At 44.3% G+C, this 12775-nt stretch overlaps 1 protein-coding gene across 3 annotated transcripts in view; it reads left to right on the forward strand.

Moving 5' to 3' along the window:
* PDCD1LG2 (programmed cell death 1 ligand 2) overlaps nucleotides 1–12775 on the forward strand; it is a 59511-nt gene that overhangs the window by 19118 nt on the left and 27618 nt on the right. For all 3 annotated transcript variants that reach the window (XM_025891658.2, XM_073878166.1, XM_073878167.1), the window contains exon 3: nucleotides 4702–5007. In XM_025891658.2, the coding sequence (XP_025747443.2) occupies nucleotides 4702–5007 (306 nt within the window). The remainder of the gene's footprint in view (nucleotides 1–4701; nucleotides 5008–12775) is intronic.

The following is a 12775-nucleotide window of genomic DNA, read 5'->3' on the forward strand; positions in this document are numbered from 1 at the left end:
AACAGACACAGAGCTCAAACGGAATAACCCAGAAACACACACACACACACCCCCTAAATGTATTTTCTTTAGCATAAAGCTGAGAAGTGTATCTATCTCCTTCATGGATGTAACATATACATGCCAGGGGACATATGGTCATATCCGTAGAGTTGTTAGTACAGGCTTTCAAGACACAGAGCTATGAACTGGAATTCCAACTCCATGAGCTACCACTCTTTGACCTTGGACAAGTTGTATCACTTCTGTAAGCCTAAGTTTCGCCATGGTGACTCCTACCTTGCGGAGTTTGGGGAACATCAGATGAGATGATGATGTGAAGATTAGCCCAGTGTCTGGCTCACTGTGTTTAATAAATGTTGACGATTACTCTGCTTCCCAGTAACAGCCCAAGTGCAGGCTCATGTTATAAGTCTTCTTCTCAGACAGTACTGTGCACATGAACCACCTCAACTTTGTTAAAATGTGGAGTCAGCTTCCCTAAGTCTGAGACCGAGCCTGAGATTCAGTGGCTCCCACTTGCTCCCAGGTGACGCTGAGGACACTTTGAAAGGTGAGATAATAGAAGATGTTTGCCTGCACAGGTGTTTTGCTTATCTAACCAATGGTTTTCAATACTTTGAGCATTAGAAGCTTCCAAGGAAATTAAAAAAAAAAATTGATGCCGGCCTCACAAATGAATTTGAATTCATATTTAAAGGATCCAAGGTGGGGCCTAGCATTTTTTTTAAAAGCCTCCCAAGTGATTCCAGTGGTGGCCAAAGTTGAGGCACTCTGCTTGGTGACTCTGATGTGCATACAGGCTTGAGAAAAATATCTTCATGCCGCTGTTTGCAAGAGTGTTTTTTTGCCTCTGTAATTTACAATAAGTAAGAATAATTTAGGATCTTAAAAGTATAGTGCATTTCCTGAGAATTTATGGGGTAATCAAGCTCACAGCTTTGCCTGTCTTAGAAGCTTTAATTGAGGCAAAATTACACCAAATAACAATTAATCTTCTATTCTGAGCTACTCAGATATTTGATTCAGGTTTGCTAATTGCTCTTTCCTCTTATAAACATTAGCTGAAAAATAGGTAACACACTTTATGCCTACAACCCCTGTATGCGCACTCTTCAGGAGAGAAGAAGCAAGCAGAAAATGGATTTTTGTTAAAGGCCCAGAGTGTAAAGAGGGGAGTTCTGCTGTCTGCTATGGGGAGTTCCAGAGGAAGTTACAGACGTTCTCTCTCTCATGAGAAGAAAGCCTCAGTGTGGTAAAAAATTTGCTAAATAAATTCAATAGAGGCAACTCCCAAAGTCCTCTGACAGTTATATCTCAGACTCAGCAACTGAACCTCCTTGCCAATCCCATTTCTCTTCCCTGCTTCCTGCTGTATCATGTGTAATAAAAAAAAAAAAATAGGAGAGTAACAATGAATTCCTGAACCTGGTCGAAAATGGTTACTTATGTATTTGATCAATGAGTAAGTGAATATTCCTCTTCAGACCAGAGTGGCCTTGATAGCAAGTAGCTCTGTCTTGGTTAAACGGGGGACTTAATAACTCAGAATTTGGAGATGATCCCCATCAGAAAGGGATCTACCCTTAAGAGGGTCCTGTTAGGGAGAGCCAGAGGGAGAGTTACTACAAGTGGATTTCATGAAATGGAATCACGCAGGACATTCGGAAGCACGAACCTCTTCACATGGGACATCCCACAGTCTGCTCAACCTGTCCAAGCAAATGCGGGTGTGATCAGCAGCGTTTTACCGAGAAGCAGTGATGTTCCAGACCTGCTCCCACCCCAGCCTGCACAAAAGCACGCAGGGCAGATGTGAACTCTCTCCTGTCCCATAGATCTTTTAGAAAGGCACATCAATGTTCTAGTGATGGTGAAAACAGGGGTTGCAGGCAAAACGTAAACTTGCCCAGTTGTTCTTGATAAATCTCAAGTTGGGGCATAACTATCAAGTGTGCTGTGGGATGATGAAGAACGCCAGCCACTTTGTGCCACACGGGCAAGTTGCAGTTTGATGAGAGGAAAACAGAAGTGAGTAGGTTTAGGCTCATTCTTATTTCTCCCTCTTGTTGCCGTGTGCCCGACCCTGAACTGGAACGGAAGATACCGAAACATACTCAGCCTGGGCACTGCCTTCAAAGTCTTGCAGGATCATAGGAGGAGAAACTCGGGTCAGAAGGGAATTGCCATGTGAATCATTTAAGCCACGTAAACCCAACATTGATTTATACTTTAGGATCTGTTGCCCAGGGGGCACCTGGGTGGCTCAGTCAGTGAAGCACCTGCCTTCAGCTCAGGTCATGATCCCCGGGGTCTTGGGATCAAGCCCCGTGTCCACCTGCTCCCTGCTTAGCAGGGAGCCTGCTTCTCCCTCTGCCCCTCCCCACCTTGTGCACGTGCGATGCACGTGCTCACTCTCCCTCTCAAATAAATAAAATCTTTAAAAAAAAAATCTCTTACCCAGGATGGTCAGGGAATGGGCTGTTCTGGTTAATAAAATATCATGGTAAATAAGGAATGGCCCTGTGTTGCATATACGAATTACCACTCGCCCAAGAATTATAACAGGGTATGAAAGAAAGGAACCAATGTTTGCTGACCACCTATCCCCTGCCAAAATAGGGCACTTCACGTGTGCCATTTTGTCTAATTTTCACCACAATACTTTGAGGCAGATATTAACCTTGCACCTTTATAGATAAAGCAGAGGCTCACAGAGCTAAATGACACAGTCAAGATCAAAGGGCTCATAATCTCAATCCAGTTGATCTGTCACTAAACCCCATACCCTTAATGTACCACTTTTTATAAGGGTAAAAACTTCGTGAAAAGCATATGCTTAGAAGCCTCTGCAAGTATTTATTGAATGGATGTCTTGACTAACTGAATGAATGAATGAAGCAAGCTCTCCTGAGTTTGATCTGATCTTTTGTCATGATTCAGAAGTTACTTTAAGGTCTTGCCACACCTCCCTATAATGAATACCCTTTCGTTAATGATGGAGGCGGCATAATCTTGCAGTTCCCCACAATGTATTCACGCATACACTACCTTGGTTAGTTTGACTTTGCTTTACCACTCTTCATGCCATTGTTTTTATAGAATTCTTTAAAATCAACTCAGCTTTTATTCTTTGAGCAAAATGGTATACCCCTGTGGTAAATGGAAAACCAGTATCACTGTTACTGGTAAACAGAGGATATAAGCAAAAAACAAATGTGATGAAAGTAGTGTTATTAAATTCTACCCAGATATTTACAGTATCTGCCTGGGAGCTTTCTGTTTTACTAAAAGGAGAAATAGCCATTGTTAGAGGTGTGAGAGTCTAGTTGCAAATTATATGTTACTTGAAGGGTTGAAACAGAATTGAAGAGGATGTAAATTCCTCCCTGAGTAATTCAGTTCCCTTTAGGCCTTAATTCTATCCTAAATAAAATTATCTTGCGGGCGCCTGGGTGGCTCAGTTGGTTAAGCGACTGCCTTCGGCTCAGGTCATGATCCCGGAGTCCCTGGATCGAGTCCCGCATTGGGCTCCCCGCTGAGCAGGGAGTCTGCTTCTCCCTCTGACCCTACCCCCTCTTGGGCTCTCTCTCTCACTCTCTCTCTCTCTCAAATAAATAAATAAAATCTTTAAAAGAATTATCTTGCATGCTTCATGTGTGCCTCATATTTTGGGAAATATTGTTGCAGTGGAAACTTTAGAATTTTAAGCCAAACATCTAACTGGCTCTGAATTTTTTTAAAAAGATTTTCTTTATTTATTTGACAGAGAGAGACACAGCGAGAGAGGGAACACAAGCAGGGGGAGTGGGAGAGGGAGAAGCAGACTCCCCGCTGAGCATGGAGCCCGATGCGGGGCTCGATCCCAGGACCCTGGGATCATGACCTGAGCCGAAGGCAGACGCTTAACAACTGACCCACCTGGGTGCCCCAAACTCTGGCTCCGAATTTTAACTTTACTAACTGTATGTCCTGGTGTGAACCTCTTTGAGCCAGTTTCCTCAACTGTAAAACAGTAATAATAATAATACATATTTCGTGGTTGTATTTTCAGGATTAAGTGATGTAGTTATAAAGAGCCTAGCACAGTGCCTGGTGCACTAGGTATACACTAAATATTAGTTCTATTCTTCCTTTCTCCTTATTGACAGAAAAGAAGAAGCTTGTCCAGTGGGCTCGTGTGACTCGGTGTTTGAGGGCCCTTGGAGCTTAGCAATCCCTGGGTCTGATCCTGGCTACTTTCCTGTGCCTTGGTTTCATTTTCTAAAAAGAGGATGGCTCTCTACTTTGCTGGCTTTCTGGGAAAACTAAACGAGATTGTGTGTTGGTAGAGGACGAACACATAGTAAGACTCAACAAATGATAGTTATTGTTACTCCCAGTCACGAGAGGAGGTCGTATTTGGCAGGGAGGGTATAATTTGATCCATATGGAGAGAATGGCCCTGGGTAATAAGACAGCAATCAGCTGCACAGGTGGGGCGTGTTGAGAGGAGAGAAGTACCTCAAAACAGCGGGTCAAGAGTCCCACTCTTGACCAGATAGGACAGGGCAGAGGAGAGAGAGGAGCCTGAAGGGCGGCCCACTTCATGACAGGGGTCTCCTGGGACATGGGGCTGGGCTGGGCCTCCTCAGCCCCTACTCTGTACAGAAGTGAGATGTGAAGGCAGACAACGGGAGAACGTCTTGTTTTTTTGTTCAGCTTTATTCACAGTGACGATCCCTAAGGAACTGTACACAGTAGACTATGGCAGCAATGTGACCCTGGAGTGTCACTTTGACACCGGAGGTCACGTGGAACTCAGATACTTAAAGGCCAGTTTGCAGAAGATGGAAAACGATACATCCTTGCAGAGTGAAAGAGCCAGCTTGCTGGAGGAGGAGCTGCCCCTGGGGAAGGCCTTATTCCACATCCCTCGAGTCGAAGTGACAGACGCGGGCCAGTACCGCTGCCTGATCATCTACAGGGTCGCCTGGGACTACAAGTACCTGACTCTGAAAGTCAAAGGTGAGTCGTTCCAAAGACTGGAATCTGTGGAGGCATTAGCCCAAGCCAAAAACTGGGAGGGTGGTTACAGGGAGACGGGGCTATCTTAGAGAAAACAGAAGCACCTGCCCAGAAATAGTTTTTAACATCTGAGTATAAAGCAGCTGAGGTGAAGGTAGTAAGGGTAGGAGTTGCAGGAATAATGTGGGTCTAGGGGGAAGGCAGGAAGGGGGTCCCTGAAAGCCAAAGATAAGCTTTGCCTGGCTCACAGCTCCCCCAAGGAACAACACTGACTTGATCACCAAGCTCCCCTTTAAGAGAAGCTTATTCCTCTAATCCAGAGTTTTTTAAACCGTGCTTTGCTGGCCGTTCATGGTTAAAGCATCATAGTGAGTAGCAACCAGGTGAGTGTCTTTCTCCAAATAAAATGAATAGATCAGAAGGCAACGCACAGTAGGGCTGAGCGTCCTTTTGTGAAACTCTTGTTTCAGAGGTGGTGTGTGTGTGTGTGTGTGTGTGTGTGTGTGTGTGTGTGTGTTATATTGTGATGTAAAATATTTTTTCTCACTCTGGGACATAGTCTAAAAAGTTTGGAAAACACTGTTCTAGTCCAAGCTTCACGTATTGCAAATGAAGCAGCTGATGGGGGTATAGCTCAGTGGTAGAGCGTTTGACTGCAGATGAAGCAGCTGACGTCCAGAGAAGTGAAGGGGGGTGGATTTGGGAAGCCCAGTCAGGTACATAGCTGTCCCCATTCCTCTAGGTTAGGGCTCTCCTCACCACAACACAAGCCAAGAACCTAAGTCTGAAGAGAATCTTCAAGTTTGTGTTTGTTTTGGGAAAGCCCTCTGACAAGTACAGAAGAACAGACTCGGCTCTGTTCACCAGCTTGTGCCTTTCAGCCCACATTGACTGTTCCGGGTTTTCTCCGGCTCCTCCCAGTCTCACCCAGTAAGCCTCAGAGGATCTGTCCTGTCTTCTGGAAAGTCCGTAGGCTTTGGTCCCTAAAGACCACTGACCTTGGCAGCAAACTCCAGAACTTTGAAGTTCGTCTGCTTTCAGTTAATGGGAGGAAAGCGGGCTTTACATTCTCATGATCCCCTGATGTATTCAGTGTCTACACCCCTAACTCACTGCCTCCGAGTTTGTTAACCTCTGAATGCTGTAATGCATGTAGGGTCTCTGGGCAATTCGAGGCCAGTCCTCCCACTCTTTCTCTCCAGCTGAGGGCTGCCTCTTGTTCCTGGGAAGCTATGTTGCCAGCTCATCACCTAGAGCGGAGATGGCTCAGGTGTGGGACAGGTTGATTCCTTAAATCTTATTTATTCTTGAAATCCTTGCCGCTTTTCAAACTACGGTATATGGGGAGCACAGGACTTTCTGAGGATTTGCAGAGGCACAGGCAGTTTTAGGAAATGAGTTCCTAATTCTTCATCTTCCCACATATTCTTTCCCCAAACTGAGTGTGCCTGAGAATTAGCCTTCCAGGCAAGGCTCTTGGGGTTCCCCTAAAACGCTTCCTTTTTTATCATCACCTTCTTCCACTTCATAGAAAGTGTACCTCTCACCAATGTGATGCGTTGCCTCGGGGTGCAGAAAAACTACATCCTGCTAAACAAAAGCCTGATTGGAAATATTGATCCCTTATCAAACTGTAATGACTAACAAATCCTTCTGCAAAACAGGTGATACCAAATTCTGTTCTCAACAAAGCTGGAGGAGGCCCTAATACAGTTAAGAGCTGATAGTAAAAAATGAAGTAGGGTTGTTGGTTTTTTTTTTTTTTTTGCTGTATGAATCGTAAGGCTTTTAAGCATAAAATGACATCTCTATAACAAAACTGCTTCCATACCCACTTACTTGTTCATATGAGTAAGGTTCCTTCGCCTTTCTTGCCATAAAAATGGAAAAATTGAAATAGAGCTGAGGCTGATCTTGTCTCATCCCAACCACAGCCATCTGTATCTTGGATACATGAACAAATAAAAAAAGAGAGCCCCATCCATCCTCTTACGGGATACATTGCCAGAAAACTTTATCTTTTATGTTTAATCATTATCAATATTCATAATATTTTCCATTTTGATTTTATGTGTGTTGATAATAGAAATTAGATTTCAATGCAGAAGGAAACCAAACACTTGAGGCCTTGTGATCACAAGTAAAAAAAAAATTAATCTCAATTGCTGCACATATTTTGTTGTTGCAAAGAAACATAAGGATCACCGATACAGGAGCTTTCTAACATGTTGAGTTAGGATAAAATCCTATAGGAAAAGTGGAATGTGAACTGAGGGTCACGGAATGAAACAATGTGAAAAAGAGTGTAAAGCTCTGACCATGACAGGAAAATTTTTCTTAAAGATTTTACTTATTTGAGGGAGGGAGAGAACACAGAGGACGAGGGAGAGCAAGAAGCCGACTCCCCGCGGAGCAGGGAGCTCCATGCAGGGCTCGATCCCAGGACCCCGAGATCATGACCTGAGCTGAAGGCAGACGTTTAGCAACTGAGCCCCCCGGGCGCCCCTACAGGATAATTTTTATATGTATTTTTCCATGGACCGTGGTGTGTATAAAAGATACCTCCTTTGATATCTAGACAGCATTAGGTACATATGTAAGAGTGAAACCATTGTTTTACCTAAAATATAAATGTTTGTAAAATGCTAAACATTATATATTTTTCCAATACAGATACTAAGGAAAAATTTTAAGAATCTACCTAATAAATGTGTGAGAGGGTGCGTACTGTGTCACAGCCTTTTAGGAGGAATGCAAGCAAAAACAGGAAAAGCTGAAGACCATCACCTAAGAGTATTCTACCCTGATCAGGGGAGATCTGGTGCCTCAGTTAGGGTTTGCTTCAGTGAAACAGGACTGGAAGAAGTACGTGCTTTTTCCTTAAAATGCCTGATCTGTGGCCTAAACTTGAAAACAGGTTTATAGTACTTTCTTTGATATCTGGGCAACGGTTGATCTTAAATATAGTGAAAAGAGAACTAATTTTTTTTAAAAGCCCAGGAAAAACAGTACTAAGTAGAACGGCTAGAGAGTCAGAAACCTGTGTTTCTGACAGGCAGCTAGGATGGGTAGCCTGTCTGAGGGAGAGTAAGGACCGTGGCCCCATGGCCCCGTGGCCCCAAGAGGTCAGAGAGCCCAGGGCTTAAGCCCACAGGCCGGGAACTGGACGGAGCCAAGGGTCCCAGACAGACACAGCACAAGTCCTGAGAACAGAAGGGCCAAACCCGCCCCAAGGCCCTGGCAGGACATGAGGAGGGCAATGGGAGAGCGCCAACCCCCAGAATGGACTGAGGCTCACAGAAGTATTTCAAACCCACGAAAAGGCCCAGGCTCGACGGGAGCTTGACTTGAGCAAGTGGAGGAAGGGGGCAACAAGGCTTCCATTTTCTCTCCCAGTGGCCTTTACCCTGAGGAGGGGAAGACAAAGGAGCTGGAGAGGAAACGGCCCAAGGAAAGCAGTGAGCCTTGAAAGGCTAAGGGACAGTCGGCCTCTGGACCTAGAGAGCGTCTTGGCTTAAGGCACTTACTGGTGGGGCTAAACCACTCCCTCTCCTCCTCCGGAGAAACAGAAGGATAGTAAGGAAAGCTGCAGTTAACACAACAATATTCTGAATTCCTCAGTGGGCCACAGCTCCTGGGGTGTACAAACTGTGTAACCTGAGGTTCCTCCCCAGGTCATCTATCAGATGAATTGGGAGCAAGCCTCAAAGATTTCCTTCAGCGATTGCTAGAAACCTGCCTACGTTCTGTAAGACCAAGGCGTGTGAAACTACGTTTTTTCACCTTCGTTATCATCATCACGATGATAAGCAGCTAATACTACTTGGAGCTTATCTCTATTTCAGGGATGCTAGAGTTGCCAGTCGTGTAGGGATCCTATTGTCAGAGAGGAGCAGGGAGACAAACCATTCAAAGCAGCAGAAATTTAAATCCAAAAATAGAAATTCTTTTAATAGAGCAGACTGAGTAACTAATGGGGGGGGTGGGGAACAGGGAGGCAAATCAGCAATTAGCAATAACAAGCTGCTGTCTGCACTGGACTGGAGGGAGAGGAAGAAGGCAGGGTTAATGGAGCTCGGGGGCTGGAGTCACGGGGCAGATACTGGAACCACAACGGGCCCATCCAGTGGCAGCAGGAGCAAGGAAGAGCTGTGGGTGCTGCTGGAGAGGCCATTGCAGCATAGAGCTGGGGGGGGGGGGGAAATACCCTAACTTCTCCCTCCTGTTTGCCCTCCAGACTTCCCACCGTGTCTCCCGTGGGCTGGCAAGAGCCTGGGAGACACGGCCTGCCGGAGTCAGCCTTCACACGGTACAGAGCAAAGAAGAACACTTGAGGGATGGATCTGGGAGCAGATAGGCCCAGGATCCACACAGCACACATCTTGTGCATAAACTGGTAAAATGTGAGATGAATAGTAGTGTAGTTGGCTAGAACTGTAACAGACTCAACAACTAATAGGTGATGACTCAGGGCTAACAAAGGGTGATGGATGGTCTTGGGTCAACCAGGAGAGGGTCTCCAGGTGCCCACTGGGCTGTTATAGCCATCCCAGCTGCACCTAGATCACTCGTTAATAAAATTAATCTTATGACCTTAGGCTGCATTAAAACCCCACGTGGGCCTAAAATGTGCTCAACACATAGGAAGTAATTAGTCACACTGTGCTTCGTGCTGCTTAGGTTAAATCTGGAATATAGGTCATGTTACATTGGCAAACACAGGGAATCCAAAGACTGGTATGTGGCACTGGGTCTAAAAACTGTCCTGTGAGATATGGTTGAAGGAAGGAGGCATGTTTTACCCCAGAACGGAAAGACTATATGGAGTCTTGCCAATTATTTTCAAATACCCAAAGGATCATATGCAACAGCTAATAATAATTGCTAACATTAATTGAATTTTTACTATGTTCTAGGCACCTAACTCATTCAATCATCCTAACACGTCTGTTAAGGATAAGTATTATCCTACCTGTTTGTAAAAGGGAGAAACTCGAGGGCTTTAAAGGTCATGTAACCAGCCCTTGGCTCAAGCCTAATCAAACCACATTCTTAACTACTATGCTGCTCATATGTCGTCTTACTAAACCAGACAATTACCAATGGGTTGAAGCTGCCAAGAGGCAAAGTTTGACTTGGCAGAAGGATGATCTTTCCAGTGAAAGTTTAACTTTCTAATTGTCTAATCATGGTGATGGCTCCTCCTGGCAGTAGGAGCTTCCATTTATAGATGTATTTAGCCAATAGTTATCTTGCAGCTTACCAATATCAGAAAAGAAGTATTATTAAAGATAAGGGACATTTCATCATGATAAAGAAGTCAATATGACAGGGAGGCATGAGTCCTAAATGTGTGTACATCTAACAACATAACTTCAAAACATATAAAACAAAAACTGACAGACGTAAAAGGAGAAATAGATCCACAATCCTATTTGGAGATTTCAACTCATCTCTATTCTAACAGGTAAAGTAAACAAAAAAGAAAATAGAAGACTTGTGTAAACACAGCCATCTTGGCCTAACTGACACATGTAAAACTTACACCCAACAACTACAGAGTAGGAAGTTGGACTAGTTTGAATTGTAAGATCACTTTTAGCTCTGAAATTCTAAAATTTACTCATCTCTTCCTAAGAATATCCCCCTTGGTCCAGCTTCCCCATTGTGTGTGGCTAATAATGATGCCTTTTCACCAACTTCCCAAATTGCACAAGGCTGTGGAGGCATCTTCAATATCGCATGCATGCAAGCTATGAGCTCCCATCCCTTCCCCCCAGCCTTGCTGGTTCTTTTCGCTGAACATCTCTCTCATCTTCTCCCTCATTTGTATATCCCAGGTTACAGCCTCCGCCTCCCTTCTGATTCTTGGCCCTCCTACCTCTGAAATCACCTCTCAACTTGGCCCCCAAGATCAGCTTCTTGTTCTGAGCTACCCTGCAGGAATGGGCCAGACCTTCATATGCCACACATTGCTCTTCTGCATCTATTTGTTCTCCTTCATCCCCTCCCCCCAAAGACCCCAGAGCTTATAGAAATAATCTACACTGTAATAGGATAAGTGATCATAAGAGGACATCAAACCAAGGGAAAATAAGTATAGATAAATAACATAAAAAGAGATTAGTGAGTCCTCAAAATGCTTCGGAGATCCTGTTGCGTTGCCAGAGGTAGATCAAAATTGGCTTCAAGGAGACTGATAAGTCCAACCAGTTCAGGTCTCACTAGGCTGCTTCAAAACCTGATTCTCCTCATCTTCTATGATTTCTGTGTGCCCCTAAGTCCCCGCCCTTCCTGTGTCTGTGGCTCCATCCCCAAACTTTTTGCAATTACACAGACAATCATCCTCTTATGATGATTCCAGTACAGAATTCAGAATAATGGAGCCACGAAGGGCATGGGTTCAAGTCCCCCTCCCCACCCCAGATTCCAGCTGTTTCCTTATTTATAAAATAGGAATATGAATTTTGCCTACCTCCTAGGGTCCTTGAAGAGCTTAAATGAGGTAATACATGCTAAAGAGATAGAATCAGGTTTTAGAGCCACTATCATCCCTGTTCCTCTCCAAGTCCTTGACCAAGTGAGCTATACACACAACAATCAGTAGCCGAATGGGAAGTGAACTCCATTTTTTAAATTAATAACCAGATGAGCACATGATTTTCTCCTTTCCCTTCCCCCAACTTCAGGGCTTCCCTGGTGGTTTACAGTGGAGAACATGACTTAGAATAAGGGCCTCTTTCTTCTTGCACCTTCATCTTAACTTAGAGTTCAGGTTTGCAGAACAGACCCTGAAGTTACTCATCTATCCAGCTTCATGGGTAAGAAAGTTTACCCCACCCACCCGGTCACAAGCAGAAGGTGGAAAACCGTGAGCAAGGAAGATGTGAGTTTTTTGAGGCAGGCCACCCAGGAGGCACAGCCGAGTATGCTTTACCGCACAGAGGCAAGAACTTGAGAGGGCCACGGATTGTGAACCGTGCTTCAAGACACAGTTGCCCAGTCCAGTGAACCGGGATCCAGGGAGCATCTTTGGCTATAACTAATCAAGTTAGCAACTCAAAACACAGCGACACAAAGGGAGGTGCTCAAGGGGCAAAAATTATGGAGAGGGTCCTGAACATTCCTTTCCCCTCCACAGTATGTAAAATCACAGGGCACGAAGCTTAGCACCTAGAAAACCCTTAGTACCTCGTGCACATTTGATGTTTTCCACATGTCTGTTATCATGATTTTAATGTAAAATCTCTTTTCACAAAGGGTGTGCCTATTTATACTCCTCCCAACAATTTAAGAAAAAAATAGTTTCACCGCCCCTGTGCCATATATGCAATCAAAGTTTGTATCAAAATTCTGTTTCTTAAATATTTCCTACCTATTGAAAGCTAGTACTCATTTCCTCTTCCCTTCACCGAAAATCAACAGGTTACTTTCCATGCTCCCTGATATCTGCATATGTTGTTAATATCTATTTTGGGCTATCATCTGAGATAATTGGGCAATTTGTCCTTGTGTCTTCCTACTGTTTTCAATGTCACTTGTATGCATTTTAGATCTCAGTTTTCTAGAGGGCAGGGAGCCACATTTGATTAATTCACTTGGCATATACTACACAAAAGTGTGTGTGTATGTGTGTGTGTCGTGGACAGGAGAAGCAAGGAGTAGATACAGCCAATTCTTGACTACTTATAGACAGAATCTGGGTCTTTATTTTTTCTCCTCCTAATCTCACAGAGAAGAAAGGAGAGGGGGAAGTGGGAAAAGAATT

Source organism: Callorhinus ursinus, unplaced genomic scaffold (genome assembly GCF_003265705.2).
Source record: "Callorhinus ursinus isolate GAN/ISIS: 27379988/994484 unplaced genomic scaffold, GSC_fseal_2.0 scaffold28, whole genome shotgun sequence".
Taxonomy (NCBI): Eukaryota; Metazoa; Chordata; class Mammalia; order Carnivora; family Otariidae; genus Callorhinus; species Callorhinus ursinus.